Below are 23,446 nucleotides of genomic sequence, written 5' to 3'. Positions count from 1 at the left end.
GCTAGGAATATTCCCTTCCTGAAATCTTGGGCAGCCACTGCCACTCAGTGTAGACCAGGCATGTCCAACTCCCAAGAGACTGCAAGACTTGGGGTGTGTGTGTGTGTGTGTGTGTGTGATTGATCAGGATCATGTGATTGACCAGGGCCGCCCCGCGATCGACCGGTAGATCGTGATCGACTGGTTGGACATGAATGGTGCAGACAATACTCAGCAAGATGGATCTACAATATCAGAGAGATCTGGTGCAATATAAGGCAGCTTTCTGTGCCCCTGTGGGTGGTACCCAATGTTAGTTCTACTAAGTGTAGACCCACTGAAATGAATGGGCATGACTAACTTAGGTTCATTAATGTTAATGGCTCTGCTTCGAGTGGGACATAGCTGGAGATAACCCAGTGTCCTAACAGAAGCACAACAGTTGACAGTTAGACCATCTGATATGCATGCAAGAGGTCCCAGCTTAAATGCTTGGCATCTCCCAGTAAAGGCTGGAAGAGAACCCCCTTGCCTGCAATCCAGGAGAGCCACTGCCATTATGTGTAGACGTGACTGAGCTAGCTGATTTTGCTCAGTGTAACAAATCTTCCTAAGTATAGCCCCTGTAAAGTGGGGACAATCCTCTTTCAAAAGACTTCTTTTGTCTCCCACACACATTAATGGGCTTAACAAAGAGACAGCCAACACAGTGCCCTCCAGATGTTATTGGACTCCGACTCTCATCAGCCCCAGCCAGCCTGACGAGTCATCTGGAGGGTACCATATTGGCTACCCCATTTGGTGTGCTCAGCCTGAACAAGAGAGACAAAGCCTCAGAGGACTACACTAGCTTGTGCAGCTGCTCCCTGTCCCTACCCCCCTGCACTTTCTAAATTGGAAGCTAAAGTTATCTTTAAACTATGTTTTTTTTTTCATGGTCTCAAATCCAATTTGCAAGGAATTGTTTGAAACATATTCCCCATTGCCAGGAAAACAATAGCAGTCCTCCAATTATCAGCACCTGCATTACAATTCAATGAGTTTAAATTGCTAAGGGGCTGTGGCTGATACCCTACTGACAACAATTAGCATTAAAAAAAAAACACATTCTGCAGTTTAAAAGCAGTGGGTGGGAATTACAAAAGGTTAACAGACTAAATATAAAAATCTTTTTGAATATAAAATCAATGCGTTTTGTTACTAAAAATCTGGGTACTGTAATTTAACCAAAATAGGGTTTAGAGTATCTGGCGCGGTTCCAGATGCAAGAGAGATGTTTTTCTTCTTCTTTCCCATTTGAAAGGAAATGCAGAGCAACCAATTGGAGAGTTTCTGCCAGGCAGGAGGTTGGGAGGGAAGGGGGAAAAGAAAAAGGAGCAGGGAAAGCTATTTAAAAAAACAAAACCCCACAAAACAGTTAAGTCCTGTCTACTCAGAACTATTGAGCTGAGATTCTTCCAATGCTGTACACATCATACATCCAATATTATTCAACATATCCAGAAGGTAGGACCTGAACCAAAGATTCAAATTATAAGAGGGGGCAGGGAGGATTTAGATGAAACATGAAAAAGAACTCCCTGGCAGTATGAGCTAGTCAGCAATGGAACAGACTGCCTTGGAAGATGGTAGACTTTCCTTTATTACAGGTTTTTAGGCAAAGGTTGGATGGCCATTAGGGATGCTGTAGAAGTGGATTAGTCTAAATGAGCATTGGGGGTCCTTTCAGACTCTGAATTGTAGCCAACGAAGTCCAACTCAGAGTAGACCGATCCAGATCCAATGTAACCTGTTGCCTGAATGCAGCTGGAATCCAATACAAGCACGACTTTCAGTTAGCCTCATATCTTAGGAATCTGTCCATACCCACCTATCAGCATTTATTTACCAAAACTAGATTAAATTTATTTCCATCAGAAGTTCTAAATAGTAGGCTGAGAGGCATCCCCTATCAGAATAGGCTTTGTTTATGTATCTCTTTTGGGAGATATCACTATGGAGCAAAAAGCGTGCCAGTCTCTCTTGGTGAACAGAGGATAAAAAGTTTAATGCCTATGCAGTGGGGAGTCACGCTTTGCGACAAAGTATAAACCAGCTCCAGAAAAAGCAGCTGAAAGCTTCCAGAGTTAAATCCATCCTCCATTGACCATATGTTGCAGAAGTATTCAAGTGGGGAGGGGAAGTAGATGTCTTAAGATATAAGAATATAACCTGGATAGATCAGGTGAAAGGCACAGCTAACTCAGCATCCTGTTCTCTAAGTAGCCAGACAGATGACAAATAGAAACCTGCAAGCAGGACCTGAACGCAACACTGCTCTCCCCACTTGTGATTCCCATCAACTGGTATTCAGAGGTTACCTTCAAGCAGTGAAGGTAAAACATAGCCAATGTGGCTAGTTGGCACTGATAGCCTAATCCTCCTTGACTTCATCCAATCATCTTTTAAAGCAGGTGTGGGGAGCCTGTAGCCCTCCAGATGTTGCTGAACCCACATCAGCCACGGGAAGCATGTCCAATGGCAAGGGGTGATGGATGCAACAACTGGAGGACTAAATGTTCCTCCTACCTGTTTTAAAGCCACACAGGTTGTTGGCCATCAATATATACCGCGGGAGCAAATTCCATAGTTTAACTCTGTGCTATGTGAAAAAGTACCGTATTTTTCGCTCTATAAGACACACCAAACCACAACACGCACCTAGTATTTTTCGCTCTATAAGACACACCAGACCACAACATGCAACTAGTATTTTTCGCTCTATAAGACGCACCACACCACAAGACGCACCTAGTTTTTGGAGGAGGAAAACAAGAAAAAAAATATTCTGAATCCCAGAAGCCAGAACAGCAAGAGGGATCGCTGCGCAGCGAAAGCAGCGATCCCTCTTGCTGTTCTGGCTTCTGGGATAGCTGTGCAGCCTGCATTCGCTCCATAAAATGCACACACATTTCCCCTTACTTTTTAGGAGGGAAAAAGTGAGCCTTATAGAGCAAAAAATACGGTACTTTCTTCTGTCTGTCCAACATTTTGCTTCACTGGACTGACATGAGTTCTAGTATCACAGGGAGATTAATTTTACCCTATCCGCTTTCTCTACACTATGAATATTTTTAAAAGCACCATTCAAACATGTAAAGCAGTGATTTGAATGGTCTGTCTCCAAAAACAATGCTTCATTAAATAGAAGTAATTGGGGGGCGGGGGGTTTGCTTCAGACACATCCCACACTTTTTTATCACCATCATCAGCATGCTTTCTGCCATTCCCCATTCCTCTGTTAACAGAGTGAAGCAAAGAATTACTCCTGAGTTGTTGTTCCTCCAATTGCAAAAATCAGCAAACAGATTAATCATCACTTTTTAGCTTTGTTTCAGTGGAGAAAAGGAGATTACCAAAGTGTACAAAAAGGTCGCAGACAGGGGAACTCTCGCAAGCTTGTTTGGACATATAGTCAAACAAAGGAGAAATAAATGTAGGCGCAACCACGTTATTGTAAAAGGCACTCCAGGCCTCGACATGCTTAATCCTTTCAGACAGATCTGTGCAGCAGCAGGGCCAGATCATGGAGATTTCTGGGCTTTCCAGATAGAAACTTGCACACTGGACTTCTCCCTTCCTCTCTGCCTGCTACAAAGATTCCCCAGCATTGCCCTGTACTTATTCAAACAAATATTATGACCAAGTAAACCACAGATGGAAGGTGAACTCCTTAACCCTTGAAAAATCTTAGGGAAAGGAAACAGAAGCGGGGGCGGGGAATAGAGATTGAGAAAGAATTTTATAAGTGTTAACCCTTCAAAGGTACAAATGAAGGACGCATCAGCCTAATATCCCAAAATGTGATGGGATTCATAGGAGGGAGTGTCACACGGCAGGGGCGAAATTCGGCTTCATTTCACCTGGGTCAACGACCCAATTTGGCATGCGCACACACATTGCACATTTGCAGGGGGGGGCTGGGAGTGGGCAATTTTGTTTTAAAAGCTTCTTTAAGTGTAAATGTGTTATCTACCTACAAATACAAGACAACATGTTTCATAGACCAAGTCTATGGGGCAGTTCCATTTGGCAAAAGGAGGAAGCTGCAGTAATATATTTTTGCAGGTTGTTAATAAAATTCCCTAAAGAAGTTTTTCTTTCCAAAATGCATTGGGCAGTAATAAAAGATTTTGGGTGCTTGGGGCACCTTTTCTCTTTGATTTATTCCTGCATTCATGCCCTTAACTCTCTCTCTCTCTCTCTCTTTTGTATCATGCTCTATTACTCTTCCATGGTCCTCTACCCATTCCAGGATATTTCCAATGGGCTGTCTCCAACTAAGTCCTACTCAGAGTAGACCCACTGAAATTAATCAACCCAGGTTAGTTATGTCCATTCATTTCAATGGGCCTATTTCGAGTAGGGCTAACACTGGATATATAACCCAGTATCCATAGTGGGTGATTCACAAGGAGATGACAATTTTCAAACAGCTTGCAAGAAAAAGCGGCGACAGAAGATGATGTGGGAGATTTGTGCTAGTAATGACTGTTTGAGGCATGTGAGATCATGGTTCGGCTATGAATCTACATGCCTGAGCGACTGAGTGATGAATCTACATGCTTGAATCAGGCCCAGAGTACTCAAGCAGGAGCATAAACAGCTGCCATGTAGTCAGAGCTCTATGGCAGGTCTGCACAACTTTTGAACTGCCAAGCTGATTGCAGACTACTAGCTATGTAGCTCAGCCTGCTGGCTGTTCGACAACATCTGTTTTTGCAGTCCCAGACTGGCAACATATTAGGGAGGTTTATTTGATGGGCTGCTATGTTTAACTTGGTGATAGGGACCCTCAGGCCTGGGAGCCAAATGCAACCTCCAGGCATCTGTCTTCCCACGACACTCTTGTCAGGCCTTGCCTCTCATAGGCCCTACTTTGTACCTCCCTTGAGTGTTTTTGCCTGACTGGAATGTGTCCTTGAACTCTGATAATGCTTCCTGCTTGCCTGGATGGAGGGTAGAGAGGGCTGTGTTTCTGCAGAAACTGGCCTACATTACAACGGCAACGTTTACATTAATCGCTCTGCCCACCTCTGCTTCGGGACCCTCCAAACATTAGCATTTTTTGTAAATTACAAAAAGGAGATTTGTTGTGCTAGGGTGACAAAAGACTTTAATCAACTTTAATTGCACAAAACCTAAAGTTCTGTGGTGTGTTTGAATTCCTTCCACAAAACAGCAACAGTCTCAAAGCGCTCACATTTTGCTTTGTTTTGTTTCCTTCAGTGCAAGCACTGTGTAATCACCCTGTGTTCTCCAAGCCTACAATCCTTTCCAGTAGGCTAAATGTATTTCTAGACATTCCTGAAGATAATTTGTACTAGGCATGGAGTTTCTTAGAGATTTATAGCCCATCCTATTCCCAGGATGGATTACACAAATATTTAATTTTTAAAAAAAATATATATATGAAAAGAGAGAGAACGAGGGACGGGAAACCTCCTAAAGCACAAGGAGTAAACCAACATGCAGCAGCTGGACTGATGATGGGTAAGTGGACGGTTCCACGTGCCAATTGTACAGAGAAAAGCATATGGCACAACTTTACTTTCTGATAGATTAATCTGTTGTAGGAGGACAGAGCACTCATGTGATTCATACAGGACCCCTCCTGGTTTTAGAACCCACGGGAAAAAAGAAGCAAAGCCTGAGCACAAAAGATTTTCTCAATATTGCAACCCTTCCCCATCTTTAGACATTTTGCAAGGAGATGGAGCGAGAATCTTCAGGAGTGGGTTTATTCAACTGGCCGTCCCCAAGGGTCAGTTCAATCTTTGGTTATATTGCCAGAAGGACACCAGATTAAGAAAATCCCTATGGGATCAAAGGATCCATGGAGTTCAGTCTTGATTTCCAAGAGTGGTTAGCCAGATGCCTTTGGGGAAGCTAACATTCAGACCCGCCTCTTGTTCTGTCTGAGGAGGAACCACAGCTCAGTTGTACAGTCCATGCTTTGCATGTTGAAGGTCCCAAATTCAATCCCTGGCATCTCAAGAAACCCTGGAGAGTAACAGTTAATAAGGAAAGGAAACCCCCAGGCTGTCACATATAAACTTCTGTGGGTGATAAATTTAAAAAAGCTCTTGTGGGAGCTTCTTCATAGCCTTACACAAGGAGGTGCACAAATAAGAGGAGATTCTCTGGATTTAGGATTACTTAATGCTGGTGCTGGAGGAGACTCTTGAGAGTCCCATGGGCTGCAAGAAAATCAAACCTATCCATTCTTAAGGAAATCAGCCCTGAGTGCTCACTGGAAGGACAAATCATGAAGCTGAGGCTCCAATACTTTGGCCACCTCATGAGAAGAGAGGACTACCTGGAAAAGACCCTGATGTTGGGAAAGATGAAGGGCACAAGGAGAAGGGGACGACAGAGGACGAGATGGTTGGACAGTGTTCTCGAAGCTACCAGCATGAGTTTGACCAAACTGCGGGAGACAGTGGAAGACAGAAGTGCCTGGCATGCTCTGGTCCAGGGGGTCACAAAGAGTCGGACACGACTAAATGACTAAACAACAAAAGGAAACTATCTGAGATGGAGTCAGATCATTGGTCCACTTAGCTCAGTCTATCAGGGGTCAGCAAGGTTTACCTCGCCTGGGCCGGTTCACTCCAGAGGAGATCCCTCAGTGGGCCAGATTGCACATGCACGTGAGCGCGTGTGCCCATGAATTCCAATGTCTGTGTCTGCGCAGACATGATTTCCGGCATCTGCGCATACGCGATTTCCGGCGCTGCGGAAGCGAGTCCCCTCGCTGTGCTGTTGCCAGTTTAGCGCAGCGTGCTGGGACTCACCGAGTAGGCAGCTCGTTTCGGGAGTGGCTTGTGGACCGGTTAAACGACCCCCGTGGGCCGCTTGTGGCCTATGGGCCTTAGGTTGCCTACCCCTGGTCTACATGGACAGGCAGCAGCTGTCCAGGGTTTCAGACAGGGGACAATTCCCAGCCTTATCTGGAGGTGCTGGGGATTAAACCTGGGACCTTCTGCATGCAAAATCAGATGCTCTACCAATGAGCTATGGCCCTGAACACCATCCGCCAGTTTCCTGCCCCACTTTGCTCACACAACATTTCTGCAGTGGAGCTGGAAGCAGTCCTTTTGTGTGGGTAGTGAAGAATAAGTAGTGATTTTTTTTGTAAAGTTCAATGGTGCATTCGGACTGCCACTATTTTGAGCGAGGAATTCAAGTGCACAATGTAAATTTAGGCTGGCACAATTAAAGTGGGTTAAAGAGCTCTGGAGCCCTGGTGCAACAAATCCACTTTGAAAAAGAAATTGAATTTTTGCAGTTGGAAGTGATGGGGACATGCATTGAAAAGTGTGGGATAAACGAGATGATTAACAGGAAGACATATAAATACCTCACAAACAAATCAAACTGAATATAGGCTGAATGCTCATTGTCATACATCTGCTCTGCACAAAAATCAGGAGTACTCAGTGAATACCAGATATAGTCTAACCCCGGTGTAAGCTTTGCACAAGCAAATCACAATGGATGCTCAATAAATAGGTCATCTGGAGGTGCTCCAAATCAGAAACATTTCCCATTGCTAGGAGAGAGATGGAAGGAGTCTTGTTGGTGAAGTGTCATGAGCTACGTTTGGCGCATCTTCACAGGAGAAGATGAGCAATGACAGGAAATAAGCCGATTTGTATGGAATTTGCTTTTCATGATTCCCAAAGACAAAAAGGAAAGGGTGAGGTGCCACAAACATTCTACATTTGCCTGTAGTCAAAACTGAAGGCTTAGCCTTCAGAGAAATCTCTGATTATCCTCAGGCAGCGTACATTGGCAATTTTATAATTTTAACGCTGGGGACTTCCAGTAAAACTCTGGGAAATGAGAGTGCACTGGGCTTTGATGTTGGCCAGAGGGTATTGGCAGAAAATAAGTCTGTGTCTGTGTGTGCTGGGGGGGGGGGGAACACAGAGGAATTAAAACTGACTTAAAAATGAACATGGTTGGGCGGCCCAGAAAGATGACCCCAGAGCCGCAGGTTAATATTTAGATACTTATGATTTATAGCACTTGAACTTTCTTTTTGTACCATCTATGAGAACCCATTTGCTATAAAAGTAGGAGATTCAAAGCTAGAACCTTAAAGAGAAAAAACAAAATGTGAGAAGCCCCAGCTATTTCCCCTGCTTAATAAAATACACTTGGAACCAAAGCTCTGTGAGAGTTTCAGCATTATAGGATTCCCCCCTTTACTTCAAACCTGGAGGTCAAGTAGGATGGGGGGGGGGAGAGGAAGAGGAGGAGGAAGGGAACTTGACACATTCACTGAGTGGCACAGGGGGCAAGCTATTGTCACCTCCAAATGACATGAACACCTGGAAGAGCCATTCATATTTTTTTTTGAACATTTATTCACTGCATTTATTAGTTTCCTGTTAGCTTTATCCTCCGTGCAACTCTCTGTGTACTAGAACTCCTGAATTCACTCAGACTTGCCAAATCAAGAGTTACTGGACAGCAACATTCAATGCCACAGATCCTATTAACTGAAACTCTGCAGGCCAAGATGTAGTGCAGTGGTTAGAGCAGGAGAGGAGAGATCGCCAACATAGTGCCCACAGATAGGCAGGCACCCACAGAGGCCCTCCCTTGAGCTTGGAAGAAACATCCTACTGTTGTCATGTGTGATAGGGCAGTTGGTGGGTGGGTGCATTTGTGGGTGTGTGATGCCCATGACATTTCTCGCCCCGCCCCCCTTCTGCAAAAATGCTCATTGGCCCAAAAAAGGTTGGCAGTCCCTAAGTCAGTGTGTCAAACTAGCACCAGGAAGGCCCAGGTTCAAAATCCTTCCTGAGATACAAAACTTACAGCGGGAACTTTATGCCACGCACTGCCTTGCAACCAAACCTACCTCATGTTATAAAGAGTAAAGAAATGGATGGGGCACCATGTACACAAACTGGGTGCCGTGGCATGGCACCTCTTTCACCCCTGCTTTACACAAATGGGGTGGAGGGAGGCGCGGAGAACCAGGAAGCCATAGTTAACTACATAGAGATGAGGGAGACATTTGATTCGGCTCCCATTTAAAGGTGGACTTAACCTAATTCACATCTTTCTGAAAAAATATGCGAAATGTAATACAGCCATCCTTGGAAATATGCACTTTTCCCGAATTTGGCAATGCAGTTCCCCAGCCAAAGAACGTGTACAAATATGCAGACATTAGTGAAAATAACACGCCAAAAAAGGCATTATGTTCAGGGGAACTGCTATGCAGAAATATATTTATTAGGTGAAATTCCCACTAAAATGAGGATGAATTTTCACATTAAGAAAACAAATAAATCCAAACTGACGTGGAAATGTGGAGAACTGAATTTAAAATTGGGGAAAAAAAATGAAATTTACAAATTCACCCAGCCTTAACTGTGGTTTTCCATTACTATAGTTCATGGCTTTCAAACAAGCCAGGATTTGTAAGCCAACTTTAAACCATGGTTTCATATTATAACTTGTTTAGGAGCCACTAGGTTAGTTTTCTGGTTCAGATGTAATGGAAAGCTATGGTTTATAGTGGTTTCCTGGCTTGTCTTCTTGTTTGCACATATAGGGAGGACTGATACAGGAGGAAAAGGGCTACAGTTCTCCTGAGTATTCTGGTTTATTAAGCCTGAATTTGAATGTAGCCATTCCCTGCCCCCTTTTTTGAAAGCTGCCTTACAGCACTTCTTTGCAGGCTGCAAAGAAAGCAGAACAAGAAGCTAAGACTCACAGGTCTGATCCTCTCTGGCATTTCTTATAGCCTTGTTGACTTAGTATTTCTAAGAACTGCTGCCTTTGAAACCACCCACCAAATGTACCCCAAAGTTGGCATGAACTTGGGGGGGGGGAGCATGTTTAGGAGCCCTGGTTTCCACTGACCGTTCATTTCTCAGTCTCGTAAATTCCACACAATTTAAGACATGTAACAAAATAGCCATCTTCGGTCCAGAAGTATGAGAAGTATTTTAGCTGATGCAGCAGAAAACACAATGATATAAACCAAACTTTAAAACAGATGGATTAAGAGGAACTGGACAGCCAGCAAAATCATGTTGCTATTGTCAGTGCCTGGAAACGGGCTGTACTGTTGCACTTTGTTTTATAAAACACAAAGACCGCAAGGGGAATATTCTCCCTCAGTATGCGTGTATCATTCCACTAGTACTATGTAAGACTAAAACAAACAGATCACCGCCGTTGCTTGGAGTGCATTTGTTAATGGGGTGGAGTCACTTTAAACAAAAATTTATTATCATTTAAAAGCTGAAGGGAACAAAATATTCAGATGACAGTAGAAAAACCCAACTAATATGTTGCAGGGTCATGAAAGTAAAAAAAAAAAAAAAACAAGGAATGGCTGGCTTAAAGTTTACTCAGAATTAACAGCCTCATACCCAGCAGTGCTCAGGAATTCTAAGAAAAAACAAAAAAACCACTGCAATTTTGAAATCTGTGGTTAAAATCAGGGCAGTTTAAAAAGGTTTTGTATGCCACCTTGATTCAAAATGGTGTCCAATTGTATCCAGAGGTAGACAAAATCCTGTTCCTTGGAACCACCACACAAAATTTGGTTATGATTTCTTAAGAGGTGACCAGACAAACAATGTTCCAAAACATTTTACAGATGAAAGGATTGTATATCCACAGCTGAACGTGCAGAAAATCTGGCACAGTTAGGATTTTATATCAAGACAGAAGAAGAGATTCTGCATGCCGAGTGTCCAATATGAAGAGAGCACATGCTTTGTATACAAAAGGCAGGGGTGCCCAAACTTTTTTCAAAGATGGCCGGATTTGATGAAGTGAACATGCGTGAGGGCTGATCAAAGTGGTTGAGGTTTTTTTTTACAATTTTACTTTGGACATGCCTGACATAATGTCTCAGGTTCAAAGCCCTGGAGTCTCCTGTTAAAAGAATCAGGGAGACGGTGATGTGAGAAACCTCTGCCTGAGACCTTGGAGAGCAGGTGCCAGTCAGAGCAGACAATATTGGGCTATATGGACTTGAGCTCTAACTTAGTACCAGGCAGTTTCCTATATCACTATCATGGAAGGCTGATCTATTAGGGCAAACAGGGCATTGCTGCACTAACTTCAGTCTGCCCTCAGACAGCCCACCACCCGCCTGCCTTCCTAGGTTGTGGCCCTGCCTGTCAGCTTCCTTCACCTCAGTATTGCCCTTCTGGAACTCAGCAGGGAGGAAGATGGGGCAAAACTAGAATTGGTTGGCTCTGCCTGTCTATGTTGCCTGTCATTAGCTCTGGCTCCATCTACTGTTGGCTTCTCTGCCTTCTGCACTGCCCTTCCTGATGGACACAACTGATCATCCACCACACAGGACAAAACCAGTTTAGTCAAGGTAACTGGTAAATGTTACCAAGGAGGCCCGTCCGGCAGCAGAGCGGCTTTTAATTCAGCCTTGGATTTCATTACCAAACTAGAAACGTCTAACAGGCGAGCACATCCATTTCTGAAAGCAAAAGCTCCGTGCCGTTTCTCAGAACCTTTCAGAATTCCATTTTGCTGACAGTTCATCAATAGTGCATGGGGCTGGATGCCTTTCCATTACTATGTTATTACCACCATACTAAAAGAACAGGGAGAACGAAAGCCTCAAGGACCTCATAATTTACCCATCAGCAGAAGTTATTCCTGAGGTGTTTTGAGATTGTGCCAACATTTTGCTCAAAAGCGAGCCATGAAGCCTTTGCTGGAAAAAGAACTGAAGTGCAAATCAAGTCGGTTGAAAGAAATAATCTACTACTGCCAGAGCTTACAAGCTAATAGAGGAAGAAATTGAAATCCAAATAGATGAATGGTAGGTTTCGTTTGCATTCAAGCATCCACAGCATCCCTATGGAGCAGGGAGGGGGGAGGCTGGTGGCGTAAGCCCCAATTTTACGATATAGTGGTCTGACCATCAGTTCCATCCTTCCCATATCCAGCCTATCCCACATGGACCCTGAAGTGAAGGCTGAGTTGGAACACACATACACGCCCTGGTTACAGATGAACTCTCTCAAGAGTGACCCAATCTCTCCAAAATCTCAGAGAACAGCACCCATGCCCTTGTTGCTCCCTAAAGGGGCCTTGGAGATGTATCTTTTGTAATGATATAGGCCAAGCAGTCTGATAAGGGCCAGCTGCTTCCAGCCTTCCATCTCCCTTTTCCTGGGGTTCTACAGGAGGTGATATTAGCAACAAGTCAAGGCAAACCAAGGCAGTATAGGGAAGGAGTGGTGGCAGAGTGCAAGAGAAGAGAATGAAGATTCAACAGGTGCCTTCTAGGCCAACTTGTAAATGCCTGCTGAAAACTTCTCTATTCCACTAAGCCTATGCAGGAAATTAAGAGTACATCACTCACAATGGTTTACCGATCTTTGTGTTTAACTTTTTGTGCTTATATTGTATGGGTTTTTGAGACTTCCGGGTTGGCGCCATAGCCGAATGGCGGATTCCCTCCGAGCTCCGGAGGGAATTTGCTCGACAGGGGTCGGGTCCTGCCGCGCCGGCGACGCGGGGACCCTCAAAAACCACGGGCGCGGAAGCCCGTGGACCTGGTGACTCGGCGGGCACCGTTTGCGCCCCCGACCCGCGAAGGAGCCTTTTTAAAGGCTGCGGAGCGGGGGACGGGGAGCGGCGCGGTGCTGTGAGTTTTCTGCTTCCCCTGCCGAGCGAAGCCGCATGCCATTCGACGGAGAGCGCTGACTTCTTCTTCTGAAAATTTGGACTAAAATCTAAACAACCCATGAGTAATTTGGAAATTTGGATATTGAACTAAAAACTTTCTTAGATTCGGCACGAGCGGGGGAGGTGCAAAAAGGAAGTCCGTCTCCCCCCCATTGTATACAATTTAGAGCAAGGATTTGACAACTAAGGTCGAGAGAAGAGCCTTTTCTTTACTGGATAAAAGGTATTAATTGCACGGATTGATAGCATAAGTAATTGTGCTGGAGGATAAGAGCTAATTTTTTGAGTTAAAGTGCCACCCATCCCGGGACCGGGAGTGATCCGTGAGAGGAGCCTGCGGAGGAGACATAGAAGATTTTGACAGCTGTCAAATTAGCTGTCAAAGTCGGAAAAAACAGAGAACTTTGTTCCTGATGTTCTTGCCGGTTACATTAGATACAATATAGTTACAAGTGGTTGAAAATAAAGAAGAACTGAAACAAATTAACTTGACTTTTGGGTTGGAAGTGAAAGGAATATTGAACAACCAGAATCCCTCTAGAGGGGGTTCAGGGACATTACAAGAATGGAAATAGGTCGGAAAATACTAGCTGACCTGGACGAGGTTGCTTTTCTCTTGGGAAAGTTGTGTAAGTTGCAAGAGCAAGGTCATGTTTTGTCTACAAGTGCCATAACTTCGAAGCCAACAGCAAATGAATCTACTGAGTCGGAAAAGAACTTGTTGTACAAAACCCAGGCAGCTGAACAAGAAAAGAAATTTGAGAAAACTGAGGAAGTGGAGAAAGGGATATACGCTGAACAGAAGGAGCAGGAAGGAGGGGCTGCAATGCTGCAGAAGGCAAAGGAGAGCCGGAGGCCTGCCAAGATGGATATAAAAGAAAATAAGGACTGGACGAGGGAAATTTGGTTTGAATTTAAAAATGAGGAATGGAAAGATCTCCTTTTGTGGGGATCTGAAGATCTATGGACTATAAATTTGATCAAGGTGGGAGTTGGAGCCTTTGGGTTACTTGGACTTAAAAGAAGTAAGAAACAAGATTTGAGCTCCACCTTTAACCATAGAGGTCTGGCTGGAAGGAACATGGACACTATAGGGATAGTGCCTCTCCGAGACTTGGTGTTAAATATAAAGGACTTCCAAAGAAACCGGCAGAGAGAGACTGAGAGAGATTTGAGGGCCTCAGACATGAGGTTGCCGGGCTGATAGCAGATGGACTAAATGGACAACGGCCCGGGGATCGAAACCGGGGAAGGGAGGGTGGGAGTTTGGAAATCCGAAGGGTGTCTGATTCTTTCTACTATTTTTTTTTTCTTTCCTATTCTTGTGATGTCATTACTATAAAAATGGGGAATTTGTGGAAGGGAAACTGGGTCGACCTTAGAAAATGTGTGTAAGCATATATGATTGATGTCTATAAGTTAAAAGTTGATATATAAATTGAATTAAATATAACAACAAATCAAGGTTAAAAATTTAGGGATAAGAACTTCTTGAACAAATATTTGGACATGGAATACAAGAAGGGGAGGCGAGGGGAAGTTCTGGAAAAAAATTATTGAAAATATGGACTGTAAAGGTTGAATCTTTTTTTCTTTCTTTTCTTTTTTCTTTCTATTATTCTTGCTTTTTGTATTATTTGAAACTCTAATAAATATTATTAAAAAAAATATTGTATGTGTTTTTTTTTACTTTTTATATATTTTATGATATAACAGTATATAAACATTTTAATTAATAAATAAATGTATATAATATCCAGCTGGATGGACCAACAGGCTTCATATGTCCACTGAGAACATCTTACCCAAGGGCACCAAGTTTAAGGTCCTCCCCAGCTAATTTAGCCAATGGTCAGGGATGATGGGAGTTGTAGTCCAATAACATATGTGGGATCCAAAGTTGATAATCACTGTTTAAAAGCCCTGGAGAAACAGCCCTTCATTGCTCTTACCATGGGCATCCGTGGGGCAGAAGACAAGGAGGTGCTCAGTTTCCCTTCCCCCACTGCATGAACCATAACCCCAGTTCCCAGCTTCCATTTAAAAAAGTTTCTATAATTTATAGATATAAGAGGCAAAGTGTGCTGGCGCTGTTCTCCTCATTTGTTTTGTAAGAAACTTCCTTGCTCCCACATTTCAGTTATGTACGTATGTATGCTTATTTGTAGTATTGTAACAGATAAATAGGTACCGCTCCGGCGGGAAGGTAAACGGCATTTCCGTGTGCTGCACTGGTTTGCCAGAAGTGGCTTAGTCATGACCCGGAAGCTATATGCCGGCTCCCTCGGCCAATAAAGCGAGATGAGCGCCGCAACCCCAGAGTTGGCCACGACTGGACCTAATGGTCAGGGGTCCCTTTACCCTTACCTAAAACCAACCCCACGGAAAAAAAACCTGCAGACACCCCTGACTCCTACCCTTCTCCTACCTGGACAGGAGGCACATTTCATTCTGTAGAAGAGCCCATAAAAAACAGCTTCTAAGAGTCCACTCAAAGAGTGATTTTGGGGAGCTCAGGGAGCTGCACCTGGATCTGTTAAACCCAAGGTGCCAAGTCCCTTTTAAACCACCTCTGAATCTAGAATGCAATCCCATGGTTCCCCCACAAAGTGACATTTACATGTATCAGAGCAGAGTATCCCCCCACTGTCCTGCAGACCCCAAATCTCTCTGCTTCAGTACTTCTCCCCACAAAGAAAATACATTTTAATCCCTGATCTGAAACGTTCCTAACAAAACACGCTGGAGGGGAGAATCAAACCAAGAGAGGGCACGTTTATTTAATAACCCAAATCTTCTGGAAATTTAATAGTGGGGGTCAGGTGTTAAATAAGGGCTCTTATAAACATTTATTTTGGTAGCGGGGGGAAGCAAAAGCCAACTGAATTCAGTATGACGAAAACAAAGCTGGCAAGAGGGGCCAGCGGAGCATATCGCACATGTTGGGGCTATCAAAATAAACTCTCCAGAGTCCAAAGATAGATGCAATTTTAACTACCACTCAGTTTCTCTCCACTTTGTTAGCAAGTTGAGTGTATTAAGATGCAAATCGTGTATTTACAATGTATCAAGTTATATGGGGTGGATTTAATATTACAGTTCACAATAAACCAAAGTGATTAAACTTTGATTCAACTCCCAAGATCTCAGCATTCAGGCTCCCATGAATAATTCCAGGAATAACTGGCCTGTAAAATAATACTGGCATATTTATAAAGAAAAGTGTTAGCTCATCTGTTACTTCATGTCCTCTAGGAAACCAAAACAACAATATAGGCTGTGAATGTATATATGTATAAGATGAGTAGGCAGGTTTGACTCACTGGGACTATAATAAACCCTGAGACACAGCTCTGAGTAGGTGGATTTTAGGTAGAAAGAAAAAGGGGCCCTCGTGGGGTGGTAAATAGATAGACCACGGATTTGCAGACCCCCTCCCCACCTTGCCCAGAGAAAGTTAGCAAAGCTATTTGGGGGCCCCCTTGAAATTATTTGGGTATTTCACACCAATTCACTTTAATGTATATGGAGGCAAAAGTGGAGGTGCAATTCAGATGAAATTATGCATCACATGGGCAGAGTGAGATGCAGGATGCGTGAAGGTCTGGCTAGGATCGTTGAGAAACCTGGGTTAAAATCCCTGGTCAGTCACTAAGCTCTCTAAGCTGGTCACCCTCTCTCAGTTTAACCTACTTCGCAGGGCTGTTGTGAGAATAACATGAGATACTTCCTATGCACACTACCCTAAGCATCTTAGAGGAAGGATAAGATACAAATGTAACAGGGACCCTCCAGACTGGTGGGTTGTTTTTTTTTGCAGGGTGTATTCTGCAAATGCAATAAAAGTGGATTAGTGATGAATTTATAATGGACCATTCACACATCAATCTGCTTTGTTAGCTGTTCTGTGAGGCTGCCCCAATGTTACTGCATTACAGCTACCCAGAAAGGCAACTCTTGCACTACAGCACAACAAAAGCGGGACAAAAAATAAACCGAGACATTTGTGGTATAAGAAGTTACAGGATTTCAGGAGTCAATTAATGGGCATGCACTGATTGGAAAGAGAGCGGTATGTCAACCCACAAACTTTTGGAGGTACAAACAGTGCTGAAAGTTGGATCATATATAACTGGACTGATACCATCATGAACACGGATCATCACAAATGCACACTATAAAGGACATCTGGAGGGGGTCATAGATAGACCAGGTTTTGCTCCTCCAGCAACTGCAGGAGTGGCTGTGACAAGGCTACTTCTCCCAGTCTAGCCTGGTAGGCAAACCACATCCATTCCTAATGAAGCCAGGTCTTGCAATGGCTACACGTGCCTTAGTAACATACAAACCAAATTATTGCACTGTGCTCACTGTGGGGCAAATATGGATGAGTCTCTGGAAACTTTAGCTGAGACAGTTTGTGGCAATGGTGGGTGCTCAACCATGGAAGCACTTGACATCCTTATTTACAACAGCTGTTCTGGATTCCCAGAAATAACATTAGAATAGCCCTGATGGATCAGGCCAAAGGCCCATCATCCTGTTCTCCCACTGACCAACCAGGTACCCCAATGTGAATCCTGAAAGCGGGACTTGAGCACAACAGCACCCTCCCCACTTGTGATTCACAGCAACTGGTAATCAGAGGCATATTGACAATGGAGGTAGCCATTGTGACTGGCTATCTCTGAGGTTGCTACAGAACTTCCCACTGAATTTCAGGCAGTGAAACTCATGAGTTTCTAATGTATTCTGTAATTTATTCATTTATTATTTTATTTGTATGCTACCCTTAGTGACACAAGCACAGAGGGGGTGTGTGGAGGAGGGGTCTTACACATTTTCTTAAATAAATTTGATTTGCACATGGTACAGTGCATGGGAGGGAGGAATGGAAAAGCCAAGCATTCTATCCTGAGCTCCTTACTCAAAGCAGAAAATAAAGAAATAAATTAAAACTTAAAATGGATAATGATGAGTGCCTGAAAGATCTGCACTGATCCATACTGGATCCTATACTGCCACATCATCTCAGCGTGACTATACTGATACTGGTGTTCAGAAAGAGCTTCTGTTTCGTACTTGATGTTGTTTCCCTATGTGTGCAGCAGATTTCTCCTGTTTTTATTTCTCTTCTGATACAAGTGTTGGGATTAGTGCCCCGAATCCACAGATCTTTGTATGCAGCCATAGCAGGCTGTAGACACTCAGCTGAACACCAGAACAGGGAGGACTGTAGGAAACTTCCTTATACCAAGTCAAACTCTTAATCTAGTACTGGCTGCTCTGACTGGCAGCAGCAATCTGGAATCTCAGGCAGGGATCTTTCCCATCATCTGCTACCTGAGGTTTTCAAAATTGGATATGCTAGGTAGTCCTGGGGCCTTCTACAGGCAAAGCAGGTGCTCTAACACTGACTCATCTGAGTCAGACTGCTAGTCCACCCAGTGCAGAGGCCTTTTCCCATCACCTATTAATCTGGAGAGGGCAGGGATTAAACAGGTGACTTTTATCCTTGCAGAACATGTGCTCTTTCCCAGATGCTCACTTGCAGAACTGAGGTTTACCTGGGCAGCAAGGCCTAGAAAGTGGAATAAGTTTTGAAGTGGGAAAGGGGAGGGGGGCTGAATGAATTCAAAGTATTTGAGAAAGACTGTTTTAAATGTTTGTTCTATCCCCCTCTTTTCTTTCATGGAACAGGTGACAAAATAGAAGTGGGGAAGCTGTTCTTTCCTTAAAGCTTGCAAAGATGTATGGATTACATGCATAGGAGCAGGAGAATCAAAGGGCTGTCTCCTAGTCCTACTCAACAGCAGACCCAGCGAAAGTGATGGGTCCACTTAGGACCATTCATTTTAATGGGCCTATACTGAGCAGGACTTAGCTATAACCCAAAGGAAAACTGCTCTATTCGCTAATGTGTGCATGTAACAGGGCTTTAAGCAGAATCTCCACCATGGCCTCAGAAACAAAGCAATACATGCCTCCACTCCAAAAGGCAAACTGGTGCTTTCACTACATGCCTCCTCCTCCTCCTCCCTGCAACACTGGCATACTTCCCAAGCAAAAGCAACATGAGAATGCCGATATGGTGTTACCGCTGAACACTTCCTGCCTAATTCATTTTTAACAGCATGTTTTGACTGATCAGAGAAGGAAAAACCCACCCAAAGAAGCTGCATAACAAGCAAAGGCTATTCTGTCTAATGCAGGGGGGGAAACATATTTTTAAAAATAAATCTATTCAAATTATTATGAGGAATGTCAATGACAAATCTCCTACAGCCTGCAAAATGCTTTTAAAGCTGCCCATTAGCATGACAAAAGCCGTCTCAAGTTGTTTCACTGAGGGGGTAGAAGATACCTTTTGTTTCTCTCTTAACTGCAAAAGCCAAGCACTCAAGCTAAATCTATGATCTCTACTTACCATAGTGGTTGCTAAGGGCATCTCCTGCACCACCCAGGGGTTTTGATCCAGATTCTGGTTCTAAGGCACTTGGGGGTATTAGCAGTTCAAGCAGGGCAAGTTGATTTTCACCAACAGCAGGCAGGGCAGCTTGCGGCTTCTGGCTTCCAGACGTGACAGTCATCAAAGGATACGGAATATACTCAAATCCGCTGCCAAAGGAAACAGGATTGGCATTATTTTGCACTGATAAGCTTCATAAACCTTAAAAGTAAGCGATCCAGAATTGATGTGGGATACACTATGAGGGCTGAACATGTGAAGTTCGTACAGAATCAGATCGCTGGCCCATGCCGGCCAACCATTCTGACAGGCAGTGGCTCTCCACAAAGACTCAGGCAAAAGTCTTTCTGGGCACACTGTCATTTTGAGATCCTTTTCATATGAAAGATGCCAGGAACTGAACTCAAGGCCTTCTGCATGCCAAGCAGAAGGGCTTTATGACTCATCTGTGGTTCTTTTGGGTTAAAATAAACGAAAGTTACAGGTCTAACACTCCCTCTTTCTCTCTCTCTGCAGTTTGTCCGTCAGATTTGGAAAAGATGGCATTTGGCCCTAGCTCTGTACATCAAGGTTGTTGGGATGACCTGTTTCTTGCTTCTTAGGTCTTGGTGACCTGCAGTATAAGCCAACAACTGCAACAGCCTTGTTAAATCCCCCCCCCCCCAGCAGTTGCACAAATTCTTCCTTTCATTTTGATGGTGGATTCTACTTAAATCGGCTGGAGTACAGCCTTTTTAGCCAGTGTTTTTAAAGTGCATTCCAAGCTGATGGCCTGTTGTTATTCTTACAGGGTGGGAAAGAGTGGAAAATACCTTTCTCCAATCTAAACTATGTGCCAGGCTTTCACAGGTTAGCAACCCAACTCTGTTTGAGTGCCCCAATATTAAAGAGTGCTACAACTCACAGAATCTGTATAGTGGCAGAAAAGTGTTACACACACTCATCAGAGGGAAAGAACATACCAATCTAAGGTGATCCTAATTTATAAAGGATATTCAGGTGTTGTCTGGTGGACAAGTACACATTAGAACCAGAGAACCATAAAGTTGTAGGGTATCTTGAAGGCCCTCTAGTCCAACTTCCCTGCTTGATGCAAGCCAGTTGTTCCTAAACCTTTTCCCTCATGGACCACATGAAAACTGATGAGAATGTTGGTGGGCCACTCAATGATTTTTCTGCCTGTTGTAGTGCAGGGGTTGGCAACCTAAGGCCCAAGGGCCACAAGCGGCCCATGGGGGTCGTTTAACTGGCCCATGGACCCCCGCCACCCGCTCAGTCGGCTCCCGTGCGCCATGCTAAACCAGTGAGGAGCAGAGCAGGGACCACCTTCTGTGACATTCGTCAGCTTCCCATTGGCTGCAGGAAGCTCCTGCAGCCAATGGGAAGCTGTGCACACCACCTCTGCTCCAGAAATAGTGTTTGCGCATGCATGAGCACATGTGTGCACACTCCGGCCCACTGCGGCATCTGCAGGACCGTGAACTGGCCCAAGTCACAAAAACTTTGCCGACCCCTGCTGTAATGCACTGTGCTATATGCTGTATGAACTTTAATTGTATTTTTATTGCTTTCTTTATACCTTATACTGTTTTTTATGGTATTACAATGCATATTGTACATCCATTGCCAGTAAAGGTGAAGGTAAAGGATCCCTGGACAGTTAAGTCCAGTTGAATTCAACTATGGGGTACAGTGCTCATCTATGCTTTCAGGCAGAGAGCTGGCGTTTGTCCACAGACAGGTTTCCAGGTCATATGGCCAGCATGACTAAACCACTTCTGGTGTATGAAAAGACTGTGACGGAGGCCAGAGCACAGAGAAACGCCATTTAGATTCCCACTGCAGTGGTACCTATTTATCTACTCGTGGCAGTATGCTCTCAAAGTGCTAGGTTGGCAGGAGCTGGAACAAAGCAATGGGAGCTCACCCTGCCATGCAGATTCAAACGGCCGACCTTACGATAGGCAAACCCAAGAGGCTTGGTGGTTTAGACCACAGTGCCACCTGCGTCCCTGCACTGCATTACAATTTATATGGATTTCAAACTGTAGTACAATAATACCACCTGAAGGTTTTGGACCACTGGTGGTCCAGGGACCATAGTTTGGGAACCCCTGATGTAGGCAATCTAGAGTTAGAGCATCCCCAATGGCAGTCCAGTCTCTGCTTAGAGGCCTCTGGCAATGGAGGGTCCAACTTTGCCCAGCCTACCATGACATGGCTGAGATGCCAAGTGGTCCATCAAAGGAAATCAAAACACCAAAAGAGCACCAGATGTCAAGTAGTCCTGACATGCCCTGTGTTCCCAGTCTTTTCCCCACTCCTAATTCCTGGCTGATTTGCCCTCTTCAGTTCCAACTCCTGGTGCCTGGCTCCAAACAGCTGCTCACAGCCCAGGCCTCAGAGGCCTCCTCGGCAGCTCACTAAGGATGGGGGAGACATTCATTTTTACGCTATCCTTCCTTATTCACATTTCCCAAAACAACATGGGAACTAAAACATAGTCATCTTTCAAAATTTACACTTCTCCGAATTCTGAAATGCAGTTCTCCAACAACAAAAAAAAAAAGCATCCTAGAATGTGTATATAAGTGTATATGCAGATAAATGTGCATACATTAATGAAATTAACATAAAGAATGCATGTTTTTTTGGGGGGGAAATATGAGAAATGCATACTGAACTGCTGACAAATTTTAATGAGTTTAAACAAAAACAAACAAAACAAAACACCACAAACTGACGCAGAAATGTGGCATACCAAACTTAAGATTGGAAAAATGAGAACCTGTGAGAAACGAAACTGACAAATTCATCCATTCCTATCAGTGTTCCACATGCCTTATCCCATGAATTTTAACCAGATCCAGCTAGTTGTTGAGGATTACTTGGGACCTGGAATGTGCTCAAGAGAAGCCAAAGCACGTCGAGGAAGCACTTTGAGCTGTTCAGCGTGTTGCTTCTCCATAACATGAGTCTAGGGTCACAAGAATGAACGGAATGAATTCTTCCCCATGTTACTTACAAAGAGCTTTTGATTGGCTGCCTCCCAGTTTGCTCAAGGAACTCATAGGAATTGGTTTTTAAACTTTCAGAAAGCTGGCCTGCTTGGATACCAGCACTGATCTCCAGCAGTCGACCACTCTCACCTATCAAGCAAAAAAGAGAAGAGGGCAAATAAAACCATTATTTAGTTATTTTCTCTGCAGGCAGCTGCAGTGTTAACTGTTGATCTGCACACAGAACAGTGAGACAGGGGTGAGACCTGAGGTGATATCCAGATTTCAACAAAGAGGCTAGATATGGGTCCATGTCAATTTTGCATGTGTTTCATTAGGTGGTTCTGTCCTCTTTCCGCATTTACCTAGGAATCATTATTTTTAATCTGCATGAACATTTGTATTTAAACCCAGTCACTTTTCACCCAATTTCAGATGGCATGAGGAATACAGAGAGTCTGAATGTGACCCCAAAGTTTGGGCAGGTTCACATGGCAGAGGATGGTAGCAAGGTCCAGTATTGTTTCAAACTGAATGGAGGACCATGTTTTGAGATTCCTGCATTTCAGGGGGTGGGTGGGTTAGGTGACCTTCTGGATCCCTTCCAACACTCCAATTCTATTTGTAGATGTTCCGCTGCTGAAGCCTTTGCCAGCCTCATGCCCTCCAGATGGCTTTGGACTAGCACTTTCATCAACCCCATTCAGCACTGCTGGGAATCAGGCAGGCGAAGGCTGCGCTATTGTAATAATTGTCCTGTTACTTCAAATTGCCCATTAAGAAGAAAGAAGTAGGTGTTTTAATTCAAACTGTGATGCCAGGCACGAAGGTGGGCATACATTCCAGACAATGCATTGTAACTTAGCATCCTTCCAGCTCTAAAAACACACACACACACACAAGCCCACAGTCAACAGAATTGTCATCGTTTCTGGAAAATGTACTTAGTCATATTCATTTAATTACAATGTTCTGCAGGTGGCCTTTACTTCTTCAGAGTAATCCGAATCGGAAGGATACAAAGCACAAATGATTTTTCTGTTGTTAACAGAAAGCCTCCCTCCTTCTCCCCCCCCCTTCCTTTCGGTCAGAGGTTCGTATTGAAAAGTTTTGCCTTTGTAATAGTCTCAAGCAATAAATGAGAACATACAAAGAGCTAAGATGCCAATAAAAACGAAAGAGAACTATGTGAATCAGAACTAAACATGGTTTTCTGGGACTAAGAGGCAAATGATAACATGAAGCTTGGCTGGAGAGGCCA

The 23,446-nt window shown here is 44.0% G+C and overlaps 1 protein-coding gene across 5 annotated transcripts in view; it reads right to left on the bottom strand.

Moving 5' to 3' along the window:
• MORN1 (MORN repeat containing 1) overlaps positions 1 to 23,446 on the bottom strand; it is a 125,221-nt gene that overhangs the window by 68,414 nt on the left and 33,361 nt on the right. For all 5 annotated transcript variants that reach the window (XM_079987021.1, XM_079987020.1, XM_079987018.1 and 2 more), the window contains exons 9-10: positions 22,212 to 22,335; positions 19,145 to 19,335 (exon numbers count right to left, since the gene is read on the bottom strand). In XM_079987021.1, the coding sequence (XP_079843147.1) occupies positions 19,145 to 19,335; positions 22,212 to 22,335 (315 nt within the window). The remainder of the gene's footprint in view (positions 1 to 19,144; positions 19,336 to 22,211; positions 22,336 to 23,446) is intronic.

The sequence above is a fragment of the Podarcis cretensis genome, assembly GCF_951804945.1.
Source record: "Podarcis cretensis genome assembly, chromosome: 8".
Taxonomy (NCBI): domain Eukaryota; kingdom Metazoa; phylum Chordata; class Lepidosauria; order Squamata; family Lacertidae; genus Podarcis; species Podarcis cretensis.
This window is presented reverse-complemented; position numbering and strand designations above follow the sequence as displayed.